Raw genomic sequence first — 27,984 nt, forward strand, 5'->3', positions numbered from 1 at the left:
ACTTTTGACAGTTTTTGCTTCATGTACTTTGTGGCTGTCTTTATGTGCATAAACTTTATAATTTTTATATTTTATTTATCAACTGACCCCTTAACATTTAAAAGACCACCTTTAACCTTGATACTATTCTTTTATCTGAAATCTAAGTTATCTGATATAAATATGGTCACCCCAGCTTCCTGTTGATTGGTGTTATCAAATTTTTTCCCATGTTTTCACTTTTAACTATTTGTTAAATTTCAAGTGTGCATCTCAGAGGCTTAAAACAGAACTTGATCCAGCTATCCCATTACTGGATATACACCCAAAATAATACAAACCGTTGTATCATAAAGACAAATGCATGCATATGTGCATTGCAGCACTATTCACAATAGCAAACACATGGAATCAACCTAAATGTTCATCAATGGTAGACTGTATAAAGAAACTATGGTACATATAAACCATGAAATATTATGCACCCATGGAAAAGAATGAGATCGTGTCCTTTTCAGGAAAATGGATGGAGCTGGAGGCCATTATCCTTAGCAAAACGACAAGAACAGAAATCCAAATACCGCCTATTCCCACTTATTATTAAATCCAAATACCACATATTCCCACTTAGTGGGAGCTAAATGATGACAACACATGGACACATACAGGAGAACAAAAGACATTGGGGTCTAAAAGAGGATGGAAGGTGGGAGGAGGGAGAGATTCAGAAAAAATAACGAATGAGTAATAGGCTTAATACCTGGGTGACAAAACAATATGTACAACAAATTCCCATGACACAGGTTTACCTATATAACAAACCTGCACATGTACCCTTGGACTTAAAAGTTAAAAAAATAAAAATAAAAATGTGTGTTTCTTGCAGTATCATACAGTTGGGTCTTGTGTGTGTTTTTATCCATTCTGACAGTCCTCTTTTTACACTTGTAAGTTCTTCTGATCATTTTACATATATAAGTTCTTTTGGCCATACTGTCAGAATCTATGTCCTGGTGACATAGTAGAATCTCATTTCTGGAAGGTAATGAAACCCATGGACCAGTGTTTATGTTATCTAGTTATTCTTAATTATATTCTTAAGATAAAATGTGTCACTCTATTTTGCCCAGGAAAATCAAAGATCTTTTGATACCATTTTGAAATTTGGATTTCTGAATAAAATGATATAAATATTAAAGGATAATCTTTCACTTTTGCAAACTAATTCTTTAAAAGGACAAATTGCCTCACACATTTTTCTACTGACTTTAGAGACTAATTAATTGTAAGAAAATTTGATGTCTTTTTTCAAAATTTAAAGAGACTCTACGGGTAAATATGCTTTGTGAAAAAAGGTTTTTTTGTGTATATATATATATACACACTATATACATATACACTATATATATACACACATTATATATATATACACACACACACAAACACCATATATATATTCTCTAGGGGAGAACAAAGTTTTCCAAATGCTAGATCAAGTATTAGGAAAGCTCTTGATAATTGTTAGGATTTAACATTGAAAGTAGATTATCCCTCGGGGTTGGAAAACAATTTTTTCCTTATTAAGTAAATATGTTTAATTAAAAGTAAAAAATGTTTCCTTATGAATTAAAAATGTTTAAATAAAGTAAAAATGTTAAAAGTAAAAATGTTTAATGTTATGAAGTAAAAATGTAATTTATGAAGTAAAAATGTTTAGCCAATTGCACTGGGAATTTATCATATCATGAAGCATCCTGAGGTTTCCCAAAGGCTGTAGACCTGTATGAGTTAACCAACCTGTCTGTGTATCAAAATGGTAAAACTGGAGAATGTGTTTTCTGTGTTTCAATTTCTCAGTAACCACAGGTTAACATACTGTATTGGCCATCTTACTAGGTGAAGAAATTCTGGGCAAATTATTTGTGTACTATATCCTAAAAAGACAACTAAGTTTATAATGACAATTGAGATAATTGTTTATATGTTGCTTAATTTTTATTTCCAACTTTTCATTAGAATTCTTTTCTATTGTTAATTTCATCCTGATGAAATTCATGAGCTCCCTCTTTGGGCTATTATCTCAGTTTTTAGTTTCAAACTTACCATAAAAAACATTCAAAGACCAATAGAATTTCAACTTCAAGAAATTTCTGAATTCTCATTTCATCAATGTAATCATCCCATATCATGTGCGTAGTATATATTTTTCTCTTACGAGTTAATATTTTGTTTATTGCAATAGTGAAATTCCTTAATTTTTGTTGTTTTCCTGTTAATTTGCCGTGTCACAAAGCAGTAAAAACATGTTAAGAGCTCTCAGGAAACTGGCAGCAGCTTTCAAATTGAAGTAGCAAGAAGCTATCATCTTCAAAATTAAGATAAAAGAAAGACATTAAACTTTTAAAAGCTTGAACAAAAGGGCAGGCTTGTATGACCTTGGAAATATTGAAGGATGTTTAGCTTAGAACATGAAAAAGAAAAAACGCAATACCTTAAACAAGTGTTTTAATCTCATCAAAACCTAGGAAGTCAAAGTAAGATTAAGATAATTTACTTCTAAAATTATATACTAATCCATATGTAAGAATGTTCCATAAAAACAGCTTATTAAAATGTGTGTCAGATTTTTAAACAATATTAATTTACCAAGGAGATCTGTCTACCTCAAGAAACAACCTGAGTATGTGCTTATATATCTTTGTGATTCATTACAAAATAACAAGGCCAGATGCTGGGCACTTACAGTAGGTTCCATGGTCAAATGGACTTCATTAATGTTGGTTTTCAGCATAGATATTCTCTAAAACATTGTAATTCATCATACAGACAATTTTGCTTTCTAGCCCTCATTTTTCTTACTAAATTAACATTTTCTCTTTTCTAGTTTCTTGTTTAGCTAAAAGAAAATAACCCCAAACAATAATTTATGTGGAAAGAAATATTTTTATTAAAAATAATTTTGTGACTATTGTTTTTAAATGCCTAAATGAGTAATATCCAATGTTCTTAGAGATTAAAGATAAATTGTATTTAATGTAATATGTTAATTACTAATATAAAAAACAAAAACATAAAAGAAAACAAATTTATGGTTTTCATAACACTTTGCATCATCATGTGAACTAAATTTTCAGTCAGCAAATTATATGTAATATGAAAGAATTTTGAGTAAGACTGTAACCATAAATTTGAGAATATTTACAGAATCATTATTCCTAAAATTACTTAGATATGCAAATAATTTACTATGTAAAGTATAAATATTGCTAAAAAAACAAAGCAAGAGGCTTTTTTCACCTAATAATACATATTATTTAAAACTATACCATTTTTTAAACATCTATGTAGTTATTTGCATCATCATGGAATTATATCATTGTTTTCTAAGATTTTTGACCAAGAGTCTCTACCAAAATAATCTGTTAAACATTCAATCCCAATATAAAAAAAATGTTAAATATGTATACAATAGGAGTTAATATATTATTATAAGATATCTTAATATCTTTCTCATAAAAATTACCAATAGAATTTATAATAGTTTTTCTTCTCCACTCATTCATCATCTTGAATAAATCTAAGGCCAGTATACCTAACTGAATATTGCTGTAATAACTAAGTAATGATTTGTGACTGTAATATTCAAAATAATTAAATCGAAATTTAGAGATAAAAAGAATGAGAATGATAAAATGAATATGATTTAATCATTTATTCACACTATTTTTAAAACATTCACCTGGAAAACATGCATTTCAAAATTTTTTTGTAACATTATTTTCCATTCTATTGTCAGGCATGTGCATAGTAACTGAAGCACACACTACAAAATTTTCTTTAAACATATATATTTTTGAAAACCATAAATTACTAAAGTTTTGTCATATCTCACCCTATTTAAAGTGATAACTTTTAAATTAAAATAATTCACCATGGATACATTTGAAAGCAAAATATTGTGATAGTAATTTATGAAAATAAAATAATTTTATTGACTTATCAAACTTTCTAAAAGAGATCATTAATCTTTTATGGTGTTATTACAAACAAAATAATTTTGTTTAGTTATCTAAATTCTCTTTATCATTGTCTTAAATTGTTTGTCAAGGAATCTAATTTATCTGGGCTCTAAAAAATTGCCGCTTTGACCTTTTATTTTTTCATCATTCTATTTCATTGTAATCTGTAATTTAATGAAAATGCTGTCTCTATTATAGCATTACAGGATTTCTTGTAACAGTAACCTATTAAAGTATATTAAAAGTATTTATCATGGTCCTCATGAGTAACAATAATACAACAAATAGAAATCTGGGATATACAATCAGTACAAATAATTTAGAAGAATCTGCCTCCATTTATCAACATATAAAACAGTCAAAACAATAACCATTAAACTGAAGAGTAAAATTAAAACTTATTTTTATAAAAATCAATAAAGTATTGAAATTACTAAATATGTCTATATCTAGAAATCAGAAAAAATCACTCTAATGAATAGCAAATTTCTTTAAATTTGCCAATATTCTCAAATTAGTATACTTAATGAAACTGAAATTTAATTTTGACAGATTTTTATCCTTTTCCAGCCAAAGAGACAGTCTGAATTTGGCATAATATTTTTGTAAAAATATTATGTTAATGGTGATTTACATTGTATTGTCTTAGAACATAAATTTTCAATTTTTCATGTTTCCTTCATCACTATTTTTTCAAAATTTATACCATCACTTCCTTACTACATTCTTCTTTCCTAATTTTTTGATGAGAAAAACTTTAAAGATATTGGTGTCTTTCTACCTCTGAAAGAAATATCTTATTTTTTTAAATTAGAATATACACTATTAACTTATTTTCATATAAAAATATTCTTCTACATATGTACATGTTAAAAAAGTGTATCTCTATTTCAGTATGTATTTATAAAGGATAATTTTTTTTAAATAATACAAGACCTCAATACCATTATCACACATAATAATTTACAATAATCTTTTTGCTTCAACAAATAACAAGTTTGTATTGATTTTTCCAATTTTTTTTAATACTTTTTTTGGTAGTATCAGGGTTGAAATTTGGTGCACGCACTGTGGTTGGTTTATAAGTTTCTTAAGACTCTTAATTTTTATGTTGGTCCTCAATATCATTTATTTTCTCGCATATCTTTTCCTCGTAGAAGACACCCAGACATTTTTTCCTGTGGTGTCATGACAGTCCAGCTTTTGCTTATTATTTCACTGTTGCATTGTTAACATATTCCTTCTCCTTTAGACATAAACTTTAATTATATCTAAAGGCTCGATTAAAATCAGATTCAACTTTTTAAAAAGTATTTCTCATAAGTGACGTATGTTTCTCTCATAGAATGAAAAATATTTGTTTCAATTCAATGAATTTATTAATTCATTTAAATGGATTATTATTAGTATTCAAATTATTGATATTCAAATTGTCCAGTCTTTTTTAACAGAAGGAGTTACTTCAAGTTGGTTCCTGAGAACTATAGGGTTAATTCTATTCTTAACTTCTATTATGATGAGGTATTTCAAGCTGTAAGTGTCCATTTACTTACTTATATTAATATTTATACTCCTCTTTTCTTATATAAATGACAGAATTCTATAACACTTTCCCCACTTGGCAATATGCAATGGAAGTGACTCAGTAAGCCTATTACACTTGATCTCTGTAGTGAATTGCTCATTAAAAAACCGTGAGAACAGTATACAATATTCCCTTAGTTCTTGCAGGTTACTGATCATATGAGGATTTTCTTTTCTTTCTTTCCTTCTTTAATTAATTAATTATTTTATTTATTATTATTATTATTTTATTTTATTTTTTTTTGGAGAAAAGGTCTCATTCTGTTGTCGAGGCTGGATTGCAGAGTCACAATAATGGCACACATTAGCCTCAACCTCCCAGGCTCAAGCAGTCCTCCTACCTCAGCCTCCCAAGTAACTGGGATCACAGGCATGCACCACCGTGCTTGGTTAACTTTTTTTTTTCAGAGATCAGATCTCATTATGATTATGTTGCCCCAGCTGGTCTTGAAATCCACCTGCCTCAGCCTTTTAAATTATTGGGATTAAGGTGTGAGCCCCCATGCCCAGTGCTTTTCTGCATAAAAGTTAGTATGATTGAATAAAAAGTTACTGGTTCACATTATCTTTTCTTAAGCATATTTTAAAAGTTATTTGCATAACTCTGGCAAAAGCCATTGGTGAGGTAGCCCGATTTTGCCTGCATGCATACATCCTCTTTTTTCAGCCTAATTTTTTTTATTAGTGTGTCTAATACTTTTTGGCCAGTATAGCTAGATACATGGTGAATACTTTGGATGTAGTTTCAAGTTTTGAATTTTGTCCAGGAAAATTTTATTCCAATTATAGTTTTTAATTCTTATTTCCTTTTTTTTTTTCATTTCGAGAACTCTTATTGTACATGTGGAGAATGTCTTTGCTTTATTTTAGATTCATCTCTGGAACTTAAGAAATAACTGTTCACTTTAGAAATAAGCAGCCCACTAACTACCTTTGTTTCGACTGTAGTTTGAAGGAAGTGAGGGAATAAAGCTGGATTGTAGTGGTCTTTGTGGGGAGAGTGTGTTGACAAACATTATCATTATAAAATTCATAAAACCATAGCAAAAAATGTAACCTTTATTTTCTTAGTGCCAATTGCATTTAAGATTTAAAAATTAAGTAATCAGGAAAATATAAAGACAAATATGTAGGACTGTGATATAGTAAGAAATATATATTTGATCTTCTTCCCTGTCCCTGGTTTCTAGCATGGAGCTCTTAGAAACCTAAGAATTTTTTAAGTGGTAAAAGCAATAAAGGTGAAAGGAATATCTTTTGTTATTCATAACACATCCCATCTCTTTTCTTCACACCTGAGTTTATGTTAATGAGGTGACTTTTGGAAAGCCCCTAAGGATGAGGGGCTGATTGTCAGGGTAATTTATCATGTGATTAGAGGGTTGGCTCTTCCAGCCTTACTCCCCTAACCTCCTAGGAGTGGGAGAGGCAAGGGTTTAAAGAATGACTTAATCATACATTGTCAATGATTTAATAAATCATGCTTACGAAATGCAGCCGCCATAATAACCCAAAAGGACAAAGTTTGGAGAGCATTCATGTTGTTGAACACATAGAGGTGGTGGGAGGGTGCTGTGCCTAGAGAGGGCATGGAAGCTCTATGCCTTTTCCCCATAACTTGCCCTATGCATTTCTTCCATCTTGCTGTTCCTGAGATTTATCCTTTTATAACAAACCAATAATCTAGTTAAGTAAATTGTTTTCCTGAGTTCTGTGAGCCAGTCTAGCAAATTAACTAACCTGAGGAAGTCGCTGTAGGAATCTCGTTTGTAGCTAAGTCAGTCACAAATTGTAGGTAACACAGGGACTTACCACTTCTGACTAGCCTCTGAAGTGAGAGGGGCACTTCTGTGGGATTGAGCCCTTAACCTGTGAGATCTGTACTAACTTCAGGCAGTTAGTATCAGAACTGAGTTGAATTGTAGGACATCCTGCCAGTGTCAGAGAATCAGCTGGTACTGGGAAAAAACTCCACATATCTGCAGTCAGAAATGAAGTCTTGAGAATAGTAGCAGAGTATAGAAGAAATGGGAGTTTTTTCTTTTAAAATGCAATGTATATTTTATTTGTAAAAACACTATAGAAAACTATAGATTTCATAAAATATTGAGCTTAGCAGGATAAAATCTGGATAAGACTTAAGATTCCTATTAATTCTTTTTGTTCAGTGTGTTTTGATGAAAATACTTGAGAACTCAATATATTAAAACGTCATCTGTATGTATTTTGGCAGATTTAATCCTGTGTTGATCATCTGGTTAACCTGAAAATGAGATACTTGTTTCATATGGATTTTTGTGCTTATACATGGTAAATGTAATATTCTTATGGCCAGTATATAATTAGATATAAAACATGAAATCTATATTTACTCTAAAGACACTGGTTTCCATACATACTTACATTCTCCATATATCTTTAGAAAAACTTTACAGTCTTGTGTTTTTTAAATCATATTTGCTTTTTATACAAGAACATGTTTGTGTGCATGTGGATATGTGTGTGAACTATCACAACTAGCAAAACTCATTGGCAATTTGTTTTCTTAAAGACATTAGCAAATAACCTGATTAAATAAAGTTATGCTCAACTTTCAACTAGTCAATTTCACAGAAAGTGAAAATTTACTTGTCGACACATGTGAGAATTCACAGGACCTCTTTGTCTTAGTGTATGAAAAATGTCTTCAAAATATCTAAAATTAAGAAGTGATAATTTTTTTTCTTCTGCCTTGAAGTAACTTTCTCCATCGTACAACTAGAATTCAGTTCAATTATTCAGGGAAACAATAACAATAGTAATATGTTTATGAGCACATGTATCTGGCAAATTACATTCTTCAAACCGAGTTAGAAAAGACTTGGAAAAGTTAACTGTAGTTATGAATTACATTATAATTTACCTAAGTATGGGTAATGGTATTTATATTTTAAATTTTTATATAACAATTATCTAAACATAATTTTTAATAGCATATACTTTAACAATGTTAAATTAACAAAAATTCATGGCAAAATGTTAGTAACAGTTGCAAGAAAACATTAGGAATACAGTAACAAAATTTATTTTTCAACATTAATAGGACATGTACTGCTTGACATTTGGATGGGGACTTTTTTTTTTTAACATGAATTATGTATAGTTGAACAAAACCTTCAAACAGCTTTTAAGATATGCTCAATTTATCTAACATTCTTCTTATGAAACTGTTTCATAAAATGTATCAAATATTTTCTAACAGAATAAGCTAAATCTAGCATCTATTATAATGTGCAAGATATTTATGAATAAGTAACATTATCAGGAAACATAGCTAGGTTTACAAATTCATTTTTAATTCCTGTGCAATAGGCCACGGAGACAAACATTCTCCAGATTAATAATCCAAGCATATTTATTCTCCATTACGTAAAATAGCTGAGTGATTCATCTGCATTCAGCACCAGAAATACAGCACAAAGGAGAAACAGATCAGAAATATAAGCTTCAAAGATAAAAAAACAGAAAGGAGTGCGGCATGTTAGAAGACCTGTAGATTTTCATAATAAATCCATCTCCAAGATTTCTGCAAGTGAAGCACTTATATAAGACATTCAATGGATGGATTTTAATGCCATAGATAAAATTCTATTAATATTATATATAGATATTGCATTTTTGTTTACATTAAGTGAATCTGCACATGTAGATATAAGCTCTTTTACTAACAAATAAAATTCTAAGTGAGAAAAAAACAGATACTATCATCTGAAATAAGCCCTTGATTTTCTATTAGAGGAAAAGACCATTTAGAGTTCCAACAAAAGACATACACTGAACTTAATGACTAAAATTTAATTTTACAGTGCAGTAGAAAATGTAAGTGAAAGCAGAACTTTTCTGGAACAGCCACAAGAGATTCACCAATAAAATGTCAGAGATGAGAAATAGGAAATCTGCTTTAACATCAGATGTGAGGGAGGAAATGAAGATTTCTAATATCACCACTCTGGTGTACTAGTAATAAGACAAGAATCTTGCAGCATCTGTTCAAAGTCTGATATAATTCTTTGGTGAGTACTCCCTTAGAACAATATAATTTTCTAAAGTATCAGCCCTAGAGGGTGCAATTCTTCAGAGAAGGTTAAATTTTCCTCTTGGTTATAGAGTTGGAAAATGCCACAGCTAATTACATGAAAATATTAGACATTTCATAAATCAATTTGGTAAAACTGTCTAAATTGATGCAGATGGCTTCATTTTTCTAATAAATCTAGTCTCTCTTACTAGGGAATGAGAATCAAGTTAATTTCTGAATATTGGTACCTTCATTTAGGGTACTCCTGAAAAAAAATATTTTCCAAATCTTAATTTAGAAATGATTATTTGCAGAATGAAAAATGAATAATTAAGAAGAGTCTTTCCTAGAACTAATAGATGTTACTAACGTCAAGTAAACCAAACCAAAAATCAGAGTAAATATTTAGCCGAAACATTAGTACTTTCTAACTTTCTAAAAAATTCATAGTCTTGTGATAAATACATTGAAATAATAAAAAAGATTATATAAATGTCCTTGTGCTTTAACTTTTGATGAATAATTCCCAAATACTCTACTGTGAAAACATATGTCCACACAAAGACATATATAAATCGTCATAGTAGCCTTATTTATAATAGCCCAAATTGGAAACAACCTAAATTACCATCAATAGGAGAATGAGTAAATAAATGGTGGTATAGGCACATGAAGGAGAAATTCTCAGTGACATAAAACAATGAACTACTGACATACACAACAAGAGGGATGACCCTCAAAAGCATTATGTTAAGTGAAAAAAGCATAGACAAGTCAATACATGCCTACTTATGCAATACTAGAAAAAGGATAGAAGATAGCAACAGAAAGCAGATTAGAGCTCACCAGGGACCAGGGGTGGAGGGAGGCTCAAATAATTTTTTTTGGCCAGACAGGGACCTGCTGCCTTAAAGAGAAGGTGCCAGTCTTGGCATGATTAATCACCCGCTAACTAAAGAGTCCTTGAGCCCGGAATAACCAGCAATGATACTCAGACACAATGTCAAGAAAATTGGGTAGGATTCTGAGAATTGCTGGTTTCAGGAGAGACTCAGTACATTCCCAGTTGTGGCAGCTATGGGGCAATTCTTCCACTTAAAAAAAGTGCAGTGAAAAGTAAGGTAGAATTTGTCCTGTACCTTAGGTGGGCCACAGTGAACTACAGCACCAAGTGAATTCCTGAGATCCCCAATTCCAGGACTTGAATCTTAACATGGCATTTCTCAACCTTCCCTGGGCCAGAAAACAAAGCCTAAGTGTGAGTCCCAGGCCAGGAAGCATTCACCACAAGCTGAATGAATGCCTTGGGCCTTAAGGAAATATATCAATGGTAGACTGACAGTACACACCATGAGCCAGTGGTGGCAGTGGCCATGGGTAAGGCTCCTCTGCCTTTGGAAAGAAGGGAGAAGAAATGTGTCTTGTGGGTTGAGTGTCAGCTCAGCCACAGTACAAGAGAACACCAGGTAGACTTATAAGGTTTTTGACTCTAGTGCCAGGCTACCAGTTGATACTTCTGCACCCACTTGGGGCCTGGGGGTCATCACCACCCAGAAGGGAAGGACACAGACCTGGTGAGCTTTGCCACCTGCTGATTGTAGAACCCCAGAGCCTTGAACAAACATAGGCAGTAGCCAAAAAGTGGTTATAGAAGGCCATAGGCAAGATCTAGCATCTTGCTGGCTTCAGGTTTGACCCAAAATAGTCATAGTGGTGGTAGCCACAGGGGTGCTTGTGTTACTCCAACCCCAGCTTTAGGTGGCTTAGAAGAGAGACAGAGATTCTGCATGTTTGGGAGAAAGTAAAGGAAGAGAACATGAGTCTCTGCCAGTTAATCCAGAGAATTCTCCTGGATCCGGTCCAAGACCATTGTGATGGTTAATACTGAGTGTCAACTTGATTGGATTGAAGGATAAAAAGTATTAATCCTCTAGGTGTGACTGTTAGGGTGCTGCCAAAGGAGATTAACATTTGATTCAGTTGGGGGAAAGGCAGACACACCGTTAATCTGGGTAGGCACAATCTAATCAGCTGCCAGCACAGCTAGACTATAAGCAGGCAGAAAAATTTGAAAAGAGAGATTGGCCTAGTCTCCTAGACTGTATCTTTCTCCCATGCTGGATGCTTCCTGCCCTCGTACATTGGACTTGAAGTTCTTCAGTTTCAGAACTCGGACTGGCTCTCCTTGCTCCTCAGCCTGCTGATGGCCTATTGTGGGACCTTGTGATCGTGTGAGTTAATACTTAATAAACTCCCATATATATTCATATATATATATATTATATATATGTGTATATATTTCATTAATTCTTTTCGTCTAGAGAACCCTGACAAATAAAATCGTCAAGATGGTACCTCCATGAGTCTGCAAGAACCACAGTATTATAGGGCTTGGGGTACCCACAAAAGCAGAAACAACTTATATCACAAAATCCAAGTCTTTTCAAATATCTAGAAAGCATTCTCAAGAAGGACAGGTACAAACCAACCCATATAGTTAAGACTATAATATATACCTAACTCTTCAATGCCCAGACACCAAAGAATATCTACTATCATTAACACCATCTAGGAAATGTGACCTCACCAAATGAACTAAATAAGGAACCAAAGATCAATCCTGGAGAAACAGAGATATGTGACCTTTCAGACAGAGAATTCAAAATAGCAGTGTTGAGGAAACTCAATGAAATTCAAGATAACACAGAAAAGGAATTCAGAATTCTATTAGACTAATTTAACAAGAGATCGAAATAATGAAAATGAATCAAGCAGAATTCTGGAGTTGAAAAATGCAACTGGCATACTAAAGAATACGTCAGTCTTCTAATAGCAAAATAGATCAAGCAGAAGAAATAATTAGTGAGCTTGAGCACAGGTTATTTGAAAATACCCAAACAGAGGAGACAAAAGAAAAGAGAATAAAAACAAACAACCACAACCATAGGTTCTAGAAAATATCTTCAAAAAGGCAAAATGTTATTGGTTAAGAGGAGGTAGAGAAAGCGATAAGGGTATAGTTTATTCAAAAGCATTATAACAGAGAATTTTCCAAACCTAGAGAAAGATATCAATACTAAAGTACAAGAAGTTTATATAACACCAAACAGATTTAACCAAAAGAAGACTACCTGAAGGCATTTAATAATTAAACTCCCAAAGATCAAGAATAAAGTAAAGCTACTAAAGCAGCAAGATAAAAGAAACAAATAACATACAATGGAGCTCAAATACATCTGGCAGCAGACTTTTCAGTGGGAATCATACAGGCCAGAAGAGACTAGCTTAACATATTTGAAGTGCTGAAGAGAAAACACTTTTACCCTATAATAGTATATCTGGATATATATATCCAGATATATATATATATCTGGATATATATATATTTGGACATTTATATATGCAATATATATATGGCATATAGATATTATATATGCCATATATATATATGCAAACATGAAGGAGAAATAACAACTTTCCAACACAAACAAAAGGAAGGCTGAGGCAGGAGAACTGCTTGAACCCATCATCAAGAGAGCAAAAATAATTTAAATTGAAATGAAGAAAATTATATGAAATATCCATGAAATAAGAAGTTGGTTTTTTGAAAATTTAAAAAAATTGACAAACCTTTAGCCAGAATAATTAAGGAAATATATATATTTATATATTTAGAAAGAGAGAGAGAGAGAGAAGGTCCAAATAAATAAAATCAGAGATGAAAAAGGAGACATTACATCTGATACCACAGAAATTCAAAGGATCATTTGTGGCTATTAAGAGCAACTATATGCCAATATATTGGAAAATCTAGAAGAAATGAACAAATTCCTAGACACAAATAACCTACCAACAATGAACCAGGAAGAAATCCCAAACCTAAAAAGACCAACAACAAGTAATGAGATCAAAGCCATAATAAAAAGTCTCTCCATAAAAATTAAATAAATAAAAAAGACCAGAACCCGATGGCTTTTACTGCTGAATTCTGCCAAACACTTAAAGAACTAGCAGCAATCCTATTGAAAGTATTCCAACAAATAGAGGAGAAAGGAATACTAACAGACTCATTCTATAAGCCCAATACCCTGATACCAAAACCAAAGACGCCCCAAAAGAAGAAAACCACAGGATAATATCTCTGATGAATATTGATACAAAAATCCTCAACAAAATACTAGCAAACCAAATTCAACAACACATTAAAAAGATCATTCAGCGTGCAAGGATGGTTCAACACATGCAAATCAATCAACATGATACATCAGTTCAACAGAATGAAGGACAAAAACCATATAATCATTTCATTTGATGCTGAAAATGCATTTGATAATATTCAACATTCCTTCATGATAAAAACACTCAAAAATTGTGTATAGAAGAAACATATCTCAACATAACATAAGCCATGACAGACCCATGGCTAGTATCATTCTGAACCGAAAAAAAAAAAAAAAAAAAAAAACCTTTCCCCTCAAATCAGGAAGATGACAAGAATGCCCACTTTCACCATTGTTACTGAACATAGTACTGCAGGAAAAAAAATCTAATAATCTGATTAAAAATGTCCAAAAGATCAGAATATGTATTTCTGAAAAGAACATATGTAAGTAGCAAACAAATATATGAAAAGGTGTCCACATCATTGATCATCAGAGTAATGCAAATTAAAACTACAATGAGATATCATCTGACCCCAATTAAAATGGCTTATATTCAGTAGTTGGGCAATAATTAATAAATAATAGCAAGGATGTGCAGAAAAGGGAAGCTTTGTACACCTTTGGTAGAAATGTAAATTAGTACAACCATTATGTATAACAGTTTGGAGGTTCTTCAAACAAGTAAAAATAGAGCTACTACATGATTCAGCAATCCCACTGCTGGGTACATACCCTAACAAAAAGGAATCAGTATATCAAAGACATATCTGCACTTCTATGTTAGATACAGCATGGCTCACAATAGCCAAGAATTCAAAGCAACCTATGTGTCCACCACCAGAGGAATCGATAAAGAAAATGTGGTACTTATACACAATGGAGTACTATTCAGCCACAAAAAAATGAATGAGATTCTGTCACTTGTAACAACATGGATGGAAATTGAGGTGATTATGCCAAGTGAAATAAGCCAGTATAGAAAGACAAATATTGTATGTTGTCACTTATTTGTGGGGTCTAAAAATGAAAACAACTGAACTCATGGAGACAGAAAGTAGAATGATGGTCATCAGAAGCTGGGAAGGGGTTAGTGGCTGTGGGAAAGGTAGGCATGGTTAATGGGTACAAAGCAAATAGAAAGAATGAATAAGACCTAGTATTTGATAGCACAACAGGGTGAATATAGTCAATAATAAACTAATTGTACATTTAAACATAACTAAAAGAGTATTATTGGATTGTTTGTAATACAAAGGATAAATGCCTTAGGCGATGGATACCCCATTTTACATGATGTGATTATTACACATTGCATCCCTGTATCAAAACATCTGGTGTACCCCATAAATATATACACCTATGTGCCCAGAACAATTAAAGTAAAAACATTTCTAAAAATGTAACAGCGTGGCTCTGGTCATTTTAATAAAACTAATGGTCAAACAGGGAACATCTGCACTAAGGTGGCACTTTTGGTTTACAACTTAATAATTTATAGCAATGTGACAAAAGTTCTTCATTAGATGTGCAGTTAAATATACTTTGATCAATTTTCTAACCTACAAAACTATACAGGGAAACTCTCTCCTCCTAAAAAGAATATTCCAGGTTCTAGACATGAAGATTTCCCAGAAGAGCCCATGTTGCTCCAAGTCTTCTCCTAAGGGTGGGGCTAGAGTTGCAGAGAAGTGGTGATCTAGTTTCTCTGCTTGTACCTCACTATTTGCAGAGAGCTGTCAAATCAAAGTATGTAAACTGTTGACTTAGGCACCCTGAGTACAGGGTGCACATCATCTGTGGCAAACAGAAGAGAGGACGGATAGCAACATTTTGTAAATAAGTCATATCTAAACCACTCAACTTTATAGAGGCCATATTATAATGAACCAGTCAACTCAATCTTCTATGTCCTATAAGTAATTTTACAATATTTAAAGTAATTTAGAAAGGGAAAAATAGATACAGGGCCTATTTGAGGGTGGAGGGTTGGAGGATGGTGAAGATCAAAAAACTACTTATCGGACACTACGTTCATTACCTGTCTAACAAAATAATCTGTACACCAGACTCCCATAACACGCACGATTTACCCATGTAGCAAACCTGCACTTTTATTCTCTAAGCCTAAAATTATAAGAAAAAAAAGTAATTTGGATCTGTTTTCTATTTATTTAACTTAGGTTGCAATAGTTAAAGAAACATCAAGAGAAGGCTTGGAAAAGTATATTTCTTCCAATGTTTTGGTTCCTTGATGTTAATCTACTAGTGAAAGCAAGCTGATTTCATAAAATGACCTTCATGTTTATGTTTTGGGGTTTTTCACACCCAATAGTTAAATATGTCCTAGTAATTGCCCAGTAATCTCAAGCAAATTACTGTTTCATGGGCAACAATATATTACAGCTATACAAATGAAATAATTAAACTAGTATCTTTAGGTTTTCTGCTAGCTTTAAGATTGCATAAACTAATTTACTATGAGTATTATGACATAAAAGTACATAGGTTATTCCTCAGACCAGATGAAGGAAACTAACACAACCCCACAGTTATCCTTATAATATTCTGAAACTAAATGTTGCCCAAGTTTAATTCTTATGCCCCAGATTATTATGTTAAAGCTATAGAGTTGCCAACAAAGCATACTCTTGCCTTACTCATATTATAAAATCTTTCTTAAATGATAATGATAATCATCATAATACAAGTTTCTACATAGTTTCTTTAGATTATTAGTATTAAATAAAATGTGGATAAGACTTTGAAACCTAAAATTTATAGAACTGGAATCCTAAAAATATTAACTCAGCAAAGGTAGGATATGTCTGTTTTTTAATGGCTTGCCATCTTATACTGCATCATTTATATTCCTGTATAGGTAGGAGTGACTGTTGTCTTAAAGGACTCGATTTGAGTGAATCTGATATTGATGGTGTTGCTGAGAAAACAAAAATCTCTCACACATTCAAGAAAATAAAAATGAGAGTCATTTGGTGTTTCAAATTCTGAAAAAAAAATTATTCTGATAATTATTTAGCTTAAAATTTTTAGGCGAAAAAAAAGAAAATGAAGACTGGGAAAAAATATTCCATAAGAGTTTAATGATAGAAATAAAATACTGCAAAACACCCAAAAACGAAGAGAAAACAGTAAGCCCACTATTAAGGAAGAGGAAGCAGCAAATAGAGGGCATTACAAGCTTAGAAATGTAAACATCACAGCTTCTGGAAATGTTCCAAATTCTTTAAATTAAGGTTCACATTTTGTTTGCCTTTTTTTAAAACCCTATAGTGATGCTAAAATTGTAGATGCTAGCAATTACATACCTACAGCTAAAGGATTCCTTATCTGGAAAAAAGCATATACAAGAATACTGGCATAACAGATTACTGTCCATCTCAAAACTCTGACCTCAAAAAGCAAAGAAATTTAATGTTAGTATTTTCAAAATTAAAACAAGATGCTAAGTTTGCACAAAAATATGCAAAGAGTAAACTACTTTGCATATAATATTTTAAAAGGAAATCTATTCATAATGGGTGTTAGTGATTTCTAATATTTAGATATTAAGCAAAAATACATAAATGTGTTTCCTTTATTGGCATTTGGTATGCTTGTTTCTATGACTGGCTTAACTGCCACAATGGAACAACTCAGAGGCACTATTCACATGAAATGCCTCGTGATCAGCATCCCTGGAAGTGCATAAAACACTGTCCTGCTGCAAAAAAAATCAAGTGGTGCAATCGTTGTGTTTACATCAAAATATGTAAATTTTTATTTGTATCCCTGGCATTTCATTTTCCTCAGTGTTTTTGACTTCACTCTTGGTGAACCCATACACCCAGAAAACAATGAAAAGTAAACTCTGCGGTGTTGTTATTCATTAGATTGAGAAGCTGCTGATTTTTTTCTTTTTTTCTTTTTTGGTCTTTCTTTGAGCTCCGTTGAGTGTCATTAACTAAAGCCAGAAAACAGTTTTCTACTGTTTAACAATGATTGTGAAGAGCCCAAATAAATTTTCAAGCATTCATGACAACTCTATTCAAGTAACGAATGATTCAGATATTTATGACTGATAAAAATAGATTACTATTCAACTTTTGAATGACTTGTGAATTTAAAAAACTGGTAAGAAAATAGATCACTGTCAAATAAACATCACTGCAACTAATGAAATTCAGAATCTAAATTAGTGCTGATGACGCACTTGAGTTAAGTGCAGAATTTTTCTCGTTAACATTCCCACTCTGGGCCCATTATCCTCTTAACTGTACCTCCAAATTCCCCAAGCTATGCTAGAACAAGTTGTCTAAGTTTCTCTTTAAAAAACATGGCTTATATTGGGGTCATTTCAACTATTAAAATAAACACTTAACAGGATCTTTCTAAAACCATACAAATAATAACAACAACAACCTTTGCATCAAAGATTTTTCTAAGAGATTAAATATCCTTATTATTTTGCTTTTTCAATAACCATTCCCACAGGGTTTGACATTAAAATTACCCATTAATTAATAATGTATTGTATGTTACAACAAGCAAAATAAAGCTATTTAAGTAAATTTTCTTTCTAATATTCAATTATATTAGAACAGTAACTTATTAATGTGGGTCTTTGCTTTGGTTACTGAATTTGTAGGCAAAGCAAAGATAGAATCCAGTATAAAAAAATTAAGCAAATCTTAATATTTTAAAAAGTAACATATGCAACACAGAACTTGAGAAATTATACATGCTCTAGATTTGTTTGCTATACAACTATGGGTGTTTTATGTGTTGATCAGTGCTTTCTATTAAATAAAATAACATGTACATATCTATATAGATACACAGGCAAACACACACACACACACACACACACCCCTCTAGAAATTATCAGTCTGCATTGATCGCCATTAGAGGACAGCAGAAATATATATATATAGAATTTCATACAATTTTGAATTTCATTCTAAATTCATATATATGTATGTATGGAGAGAGAGATTATCTGCTAAATAATATGTATGTGGTACTAAATATATATTAATAGTATACAAATATATATTTCTAAACTTAATTGCCTTTGGATTCTCTCATTTTTCTCTAATATAACAATCTGGTTAAAATAAATAATGTAATGGGCACATATATTCCCAGTAATTTTGGTCTAGGTATTGCACAGACTGATCTCATATCTAAATTCTTCCTTCGATAAAATGTAAGAAATGACTAATGATGTAACAAGCTCAGTTAATAGTCTCCCCACAAAAATACCATATTGAACATTTTGTTGATCAAGATAAATCTTCAACAATCTAAAATGTTCAAAAGGAGGAACTAAGAAATAAAAACTCTTCCAGTCTTGGTCTGAGGCAGTACTTTCTGTGTAGTGCCATTTACTTTCGCTTTTGGGATCCATCTAGCATCCCTAGTAAAATGCTAGAACACTTGCTTTGTCAAGTTGTAGTAAAATTAAGAAGACTTACAGAGAAACTGGAATCACCTGCCCAATTAACCTTGAGTCTTGTGACATTAAATCAGATATCCAAAGGCAGAAAGACTTTAAACCAGCTTTATGACTAACCTAATGCTTTTTAAACCAGAGCTTTCTATTTTTGATGTCTAGTATCTCATAAAACGTCTCTACCAAGAAGAAATGTTTGAATTGCCTCTCTTGGCAGCCTTTTATTTGACAAGTTTTAAATAAAATGTTGACATGTGCTTCAATTATTTGACGGTGGGAGAGGCAAATTCAAAATAAGTTGTAAATACAATACAATACAAAACAGAACAAAACTAAACTAAAAACAAACATCCAACACACACACGCATACACGCACACACACACACACACACCCGTCTAGAAATGATCAATCTGCGCTTATTGCCATTAGAAGGCAGCAGAAATGCAAAAAGAGAATATAATTTTACATATAAAGTAGTAATAATGTGTTCCAGTTATTTATTGTTGCATAACTAACCATGATACATTTAGTGGTCTAAAATAATGATTTTAATATTATTATCATATACATGATTTCTGTGGGTCAGAAATTTAGGTAGTGTACCATGAATACAGCTTGCATCTCTGCTCCAGGATTTTTTGGGCCATAGATAGGAAGACTTGAGCAGCTGATCACTCAAATGGCTAAGGACTGGAATAATTTGGTGAATTCTTTGCTCGCATGTGTAAAGCCTGCACTAAGATGACTCAAAGGCTGGACTAAAGTAGGACTGCCCACTGGCACCTATACATGGCCTTTCGATGTAATTTTGGCTTTCTTCACAGTAAGCAGCATCAGGATTTTCAGAATCCTTTCAAGGCACCTTTAAACTCCAAGACATAGTGTTTCTGCAAATGAGAAAGAAGGTACACAGCTTCTTCCAATGTAGCCCCCAAAATCACGAACCAACATTACTCTGCATTCTATTGGTTACAAGCAAGTCACTGAAACTATCCAGATTCAAGGGGAAGAGAATTGGACCCTATTCATCTCTCTCTAAAATAAATGTCAAATAATTTGCAGCCATTTTTAAAAGTTCCACAGAATGTGAAATTTAAAATATTGTCCAGATATATAACCTGGCCCCTTTCTATATTGGTTATATTGCATTTGTACTTTTACTATAATATTTTTAGGCCAAGCACGGTGGCTCACACTTGTAATCCCAGCACTTTCCCAGGCTGAGGCGGGCAGATCACCTGAGGTCAGGAGTTCAAAACCAGTCTGGCCAACTTGGTGAAACCCTGTCTCTACTAAATATACAAAAATTAGCAGGGCATGGTGGCGAGCGCCTGTAATCCCAGCTACTTGGAAGTCTGAGGCAGGAGAATCACTTGAACCCAGGAGGTGGAGGTTGTAGTGAGCCGAGACTGTACCACTACACTCTAGCCTGGGCAGCAAGAATGAGACTCCGTCTCAATAAAAAAAGAAAAAAAAATTTCAGATCAGCAGTAAAGCTTATGACCTAAAATAATAGACCATCCTCAGTGGTAGAAAAGAACTACATCATTATAATTCTGGCTTATAAATTGTAAAATGTCTAAAAATTTCTATTTTCATACATTCTTTTTTAATAGCTTAGTAAACAAAAATGTCTTACAATATGGTGGGAGAGACCCTGATTCTGTGATTCTCTCATTTCACTCTTCTAGGAAAATAACGGTACAGTACAAATAATGAGTCACAAGTGACAATGAGGACAAGTTACTATACAAGTAGCATTAATAAAATGTTTTCTGTATACAAAACTTGGTTTATGGCTGTGTCATTAGGTCCCTGAAAGTTTCCAAGGAGCAGGTCTTAATTACAAAAATTAAAAGGAATTTGTCTAGATGCGAATAAAATCAGATGAGAGGAAATCAATGATTTAAGATAATATATAACTTTGATTCAAAATTCATAAAACATTACTACCCCATATCCTGTTATTGAAGCTTATGAAGAACTTGAGCCCAGATAACTTTATGGCTTTTTTTCTTTCTAAGGTCACAGGCACACTACACTGAATGATAAATTATTCATACAACAAAAGATGAAGATGCTAATTTGAGAAATTGTCTCACAAATATGATGATATACTTCACTCTTCAAATCAAACCTAATTAATTATTTGGTCATGTATATTCCAAATATAACACATACTGAAATAATCTATTGGTTAAACGTTGCAACGTAAGTTTCATTGTATTCCCACAAATATATATATTTTAACACAATGTTTCTTATCACAAGAGCTATGGTTCAGGAAGGACCTTTCAGTCTGTTACTCCTACTCTAAAATTCAAATCAGAGAAACAGGGAAGTTGAATGAATCAAACATAAATAAAATTCCACTTATCTATATTTTATAATACTCTGCTTATGTTTCACAAACACAAATGATATTTAAGCAAGTTATTATGCTGATTCCTTTAACTCTGCTGGAAGTCAAAATGAGTTAGGCATTCTTTCCTTCAGAAGGCCAGTCAAGAAAGAAATGTTGTTGATCTACTGTGCAGTTCATTAGAGGCACAGCTAAAATGAAAGTCAGGGTGTCTGGGCTCTTGATTTTGTAGGATTATAAACTGCTTTGGTGTTCAAGATATTAAAGAGTTGAAACAGGAGTCTATGTAACCAGTCACAGCCTGACTGACAAGCAATGAGCATGACTTCACCCCTTCAGGATTTGAGAGACTATTACGCTGTTTGATGTTAGGCAGAGCCCAGAAGCCAGATGAGAGATGGCTGGCGCTAGGTTCACACCCATATTGCCCACTAGGCAGCCACATCTCTTTGAAGGTTTTTTGTTGATTTTACTGTTGATGAAAATCAATTTGCCATGAAATCAGAAAGAATTTACTAAAGTAGTCATCACCAAATGCAGAAGAAATATTCTAGAATAGAAACTGCACATTATTACTGCATCAAAGACAGAAAAGCTTGCCTTGAGAAGTATTACACATTTTTCAAATAAAAATCCACCAAACAGCACTGTACTTTTAACATATAATCATGAGACTGCTTTAATACCCCATTTCGTAATTTCAGCCAAGCTTATTAACAGAAATGCCAAAATACCTTTCATTACAACATAATTTGTTCACAACATGTCCATTTGTGATTTCCATTTAAGGACAATAGGTGAGTATAAGAAATTTGCTTTCAAGATCTCCTATTTTCCTCACTCTTGTCTGAGTGTGTTCAGCTATTGTCTGATTTTCTCTAACCCCTCTAACCTTTTTTCTTAGAGAGAATATGTTTATTTGTCACAGTTTTCAAAAATAAGCTTGTAGAACCACTGCTTCCTCTGTTCTCCCTCATCAGTCTTTGCCATCAACACCCCCCAAAATAGCAACACTCTATCTGAAGCTACAGTAAGTTACCCTGAACATTGCTCAGAAGCAACTACCAGTGAAACCAGCAGCTGTGTGGTTGTTTAGAACCAGCTGGCCATATGGTATATGAAGGACTTAGACTTTAAAGAACTTTCTAAACTGCTAGTTAATTTCCTGAGGTATTTTGAAATATTGCATACATGCTGTATATTTTCCTTTCTAGATTTCTCTAAGAATACTTTTTCTTCTCACAATTTAAAATGTAGCTTCTGTGCAAGCATTCCTGGCTGGTCTTAAGTAGGATGTGAGTTCATATATTGTGGGATCTGACCAATACGAGAAAGAAATCATGACTATGTGGTAGGATTTTGCTACTGGTATTACCTTGAATATTATTATATTCTACTTTGTTTTTGTTTTCTTTTTCTGCTTACAGAGTTATCGGCTAGGTATAACTAAACAAAAAGTAATGTTTCCCCAACACAAGATAACACAAAGAAAAACATTAAACTTGAATCTTCTTATTAGATACCACTAGAATTATTTTATATATGATGCAGTTAACTTTATAATGATCTGGAAACATATCTTAATACTTCGTATTTTCTTATGTAAGGATTAAGAAGTATTATTAGATCCACAAAAACAAAACGAAATGAGTTTGTCATTCTATCTACCTACTAATCCGAATGACTGTTATTTTCTTAACTTTTTTAAAAAAAATGTTACACTGGTCAATATGTTTAATTAAGTATCAAGCTTTGTGACTCATGTCTAATACTTTTTATATAGCATAATATTGAATCTATTCTTGAAGTAATAGTAGATATGGAATAAATATTTTTGATTTTTTTCCCTGACTTACACAACCAAATATCTTCTTTTATCATGAAGTAAAGATCAAGTTTAAGACATACTTTGTATGTCTTATGTCCAGCCTCCAGTCTCCCCCTTAAGTGCTCACAGTGGCTCACATCTATAATCCCAGCACCTTGGCAGGCTGAGGCAGGAGGATCACTTGAGGATCACTTGAATCCAGGAGTTCAGGACCAGCCTGGACAACAAAAGGAGACTCCATCTCTACAAAAAATTTTAAAATTAACCAGGTGTGGTGGCATTCACCTGTAGTCCCAGATACTTGGGAGGCTGAGGTGGAAATATCACTCGAGCCCTGAGCCCAACGGTGGGTCAAAGCTGAGTGAGCTGTGATCGCACCGCAATAGTACCACTGCAGTCCAGCCTGGGCAACAGAATGAGACACTGTCAGAAAAAAAAAAGAAAAATAAAGAAAAAGAAAAAAGACGTACATTTTGTAGTACCTTAGCAGCATACCCAACATAGAAAAGCAATCTGCATTATCATGTCTTATAAAGGTGAGGCAAACATGTTTATTAAACAATATATCCTGCAAAGTCACCTATCTATGAAACCACAGAGAAGAGTGCTGACCCAGGCTTTGTAAAGCACACAAGGAGCCCCTCATGTGGCTTCAGTTATTTAGTTTTTCTGTTGGATAAAAATATTGGCAGTTGCATGTTGAACTTCTTAGTACTTGCTGATCTAAATTTTAAACATGGCTAATCTTTGTAAAGTCAGGCAAAGTTGAGAAGAGGATTCTGAGAGGCCTGCCTAAGTTTGGTCAAGGAGAGTCTTTGTCAACATACATACCCATACATACTTATGTGTATGTATGTATGTGTCCTTGGACATATTACATTTCAATGCCTGTTACATCCACATTGACATGTTGAGTAGGTAAATATATAAATTTAGCATCTAGCACTTAAGGGGGAGACTGGAAGCTGGACATAAATTTGAGGTTCAGAGCACATTGGTGCTATAAGAACATGAAGGAAAAAAAGAAATCTGAAGACCAAGTCTGGGCTTGGAGGTCTGGAACGAGAGGATCCAGTCACAGAGACTAAGGAGGGGAACAATAAAGAATGAAGGTGAGCCAGTGATTGCGAATTACTTTCCAGGAGTTTTACTATAAAGAAATTAGATGGTAGCCAAAGGGGAATAAGTATATTTATTAAATAAATATATGGCTATAGTTGTCATAATAGTTTTAGATATAGCTATGGTTATACATAAAGTACAGATTCTCCCTCAGGGCCTTCACACTTGGCATTCTCTCTCCTTTCTGATATTTCTATGTTTGGCTCCTTCTCTTCTTCCAGTGTTCTTTCTACTTGATCACTGTATCAAAATTTGCTCCCAACACCACTAACCTCTTTTCCCTGCTTCTGTTTCATTTAAATCCATAAAAATTATCAAGTCCTAAAAGTATAAAATGTATTCATATATTTATTATCTGTCTTTCCCATTGGAATATAAACTCTAAGAGAGGAAGACCTTGTATTCATTACTATAAATTAGAACTGTGAATTACATAAAATGTGTTCAATAAATAATTAATGCATGAACATATGCCGGTTTGTATGGATTCACACATATACACTTTTATTGCACAATCCCATGTGATGTATTTAATAATTAGAAAAAACAAAATTATGTAAAATCTTCTTTCCTGTTTATGTCGTGATGCAGAGGCAAAATAACAGCATCATAATCAATAATTTACCAAGGATTTATCTTTTATTTTAATCAAGTGTTTACTAAGGTAGATTTTTCATATCCATGCCTGTGATTTTATTTCAGCTAGGTGTCCAATACTTGAGAAAGTTAAGACCTTATCATTCAAAAGCAAGCAAGTGGAACAAAAAAAAAAGAAAGAAAAAGAAAGAAAAAAAGGCCTTATCTTAATTCTAAAAAATATTTTGCAGTGCAATGTATTATTATTATTTAATATGTTATTTTATTTAATTTGGTAAAAAGTGAAAACACTGAAATCATAGTCAAACATGATGGATCACACAAAGAGTAATAAGAAACTGAATTGTAAGTAACAGGTAATATTAGTAAATTAAACCTCATGGAAACTTAATAGAAGCAAATTTGTTTCCTATTGGATTTTCCAATACTTTTGCTGGTACCTAACATGCTCACAGGGAAAAACAAATTTAGTTTAAAACTTTATGAACAGGAAAAAATGTCCAAATATATGAGAATTAAAAATATGTATCCATCTGTTTTAAAAGATATAGAAATACTACATGTAGATTCTGCATGTGCAAAGCTAACTAGAACAGTTCTCCATCCTGGAGATAAAAACAGATACAGTAAAATATGTTAAGTGATAAAAGAGTACTTAGCCTATTATAGGAGTTCAGGGAAGCCATGCTGGGGAGATGATGACAAGCTGAAATCTTAAAGAATGTGTGAGACCATAAAAACACGCAATATGAAGTTTATAATATAACAGTATGAAGTATTTGGGAAATTCATAACAAAAACAATATTAAAGAATACATGAAAGTACAGGCATAGGTAATTATGTGTCATTTTCTCCTCTTATATAAAGAAAATCTAAACTTGTGGCAGGGACAAAAGCTTATCTCATGTCTAGATGCTGGTGTGCTCACCTCTTAAATATTTGTAATATTTATTTTAAGTGTAGTCAGAGAATCTAGAGGTAGGAGGATTGGCAAGAATACAGTCGTTGCTGAAATTGTACACAGTATAGAGTAATCAAAAGTTATCCCAAAGAAAGGGCTAGTAAAAATCATTCCGTCTTTGACTTTCTACAGTTGATTATTGAACCATTCTAAGAAAGCACCCAAATGGAGAGTTTTGCTAAAACTCCTAATGTAGACTTATTACAGTAAAGATACTTTATGTATGATATATTCACCAGTTCAGTGACATTTCACACTATAAATTTCCTCATTTAATATGTCTCATTAACACAGATGCAGGACTCCTGAGCAATTTTCTAAGGATTCTCATACTCAAAAATAAATATTTGAACATTTCATTCTCCATAATAACATTACCAAGTCATAAAAGTGTGGCCTGGTCAAATGATACTACCAAATACATCCAGCCTTTCGCAGTGAATCCTCAAAGATCCTTTTGGAATAAATCTCTACAAATTGTCATTTCTCCCAAACACTGAATTCTAACACTGAGAAAATTGCTAACACTTTATAAAATAAGAAATAATGTAGTACAGATGTGAAATAAATCATTTCAAACATCAAACTTGATAGATCTCTTATTGTTCTTTTGGGGGTCAGGTGAGTTGTTTAATATCATTGAAGCATTTCAAGAAATAAGCAGGATTCTCTTAGATTTGCAGATAAGTATTAGAAATTGCTTCAGGTAAGAGGATCAAAGTGAAATAGAGCAGAGAGATAAAATGAGAGAATGATACAATGGATGTTATTAGGTGATATGATTGAAGAAAGAAAAAGGAACCAGCGAGGGAATTAAAGAAAATGAACACAGACATATAGAAACATTCTACAGAGGACACAGAAAAAGTGAAAAGATGTGACAGCAACCTACACAAAGGACTAAAGAAAATGAAAATATAGAATATACATTCTAGAAAGAAAAAGAAGGGAGGCCAATAATTGATTTTTAGGAAGACAGAGGAGATAGCAGAAAGTGACACAGGGTGATCCCAGGCAATGGAAATCATAGGAAATGGTGAAAGAGCAGTTCAGGCATGCTTGTAAATTTGGCCTTCAGTGTTATAGGTAACCTCCTGAATGTGTTAAATATTAGATTCAAAGTTCAGTACCTTAGCTTTATCTCTCATTGATCCTTTGCCCAGGATAGACATTTTAGCACCTGTTTCTTCCTGTAGCCTCTTCAAGGAGTTTCCTCTTGGTCCAAGCAATTTCCCCACAAAATTGAACTAGGAAACAAAATCAATAGAATGTCTGTTTTAAGGTACAATAAAGTGATTATTTGCACCAAGAGTAATTGATAGGTTATAGGTTTTTCAAACTTTACCACTGAGAAGAGAGTCATGCCATAAACACACACACACACACACACACACACCCCAAACCATTTCAGATATCTAATCTAACACTCATTTTAAAAGCTATATCTCTTCTTAAAAGAATGCCAAAGTGAAAAGTATGTTGAAAATATCATTTACATATATAATCAAATGAATCATTTATTAAGGAAAGAAACTAAGGACAATCATGCTGGTTTACAGAATTTCTAAAGGCTTTTTCTCTCAAACTATATTATTGAAATAAGAGATGATTTTAACATAAGTCTATGAACCTTCAAAATTGTAAAAGTTTGCAATCAATATTTTAAAATCGATGCTTTAAATCAGTATCTAAAATAAAATTTGATATTCAAGTTTGTTAAGCATTGTCTGGTGACCATAACTTTCTATTACAACTTTCATAATCAGGAATAAAGGGACTCAATTATTGTTCAATCTTACATTGTCTATATTAAAGAGTTGTTTTAGTAAATAAAAGATATGAGCACATAAAAGTTAAA

The 27,984-nt window shown here is 32.6% G+C and overlaps 1 protein-coding gene across 13 annotated transcripts in view; it reads right to left on the minus strand.

The window, feature by feature from the left end:
- The window catches only part of KHDRBS2 (KH RNA binding domain containing, signal transduction associated 2), a 795,325-nt gene that overhangs the window by 534,564 nt on the left and 232,777 nt on the right, over nucleotides 1–27,984 (minus strand). For all 13 annotated transcript variants that reach the window (XM_055113704.2, XM_034962289.3, XM_055113705.2 and 10 more), the window contains exon 3: nucleotides 27,257–27,373. In XM_055113704.2, coding sequence (XP_054969679.1) covers nucleotides 27,257–27,373 — 117 coding nt within the window. The remainder of the gene's footprint in view (nucleotides 1–27,256; nucleotides 27,374–27,984) is intronic.

Source organism: Pan paniscus, chromosome 5, assembly GCF_029289425.2.
Source record: "Pan paniscus chromosome 5, NHGRI_mPanPan1-v2.0_pri, whole genome shotgun sequence".
Taxonomy (NCBI): Eukaryota; Metazoa; Chordata; class Mammalia; order Primates; family Hominidae; genus Pan; species Pan paniscus.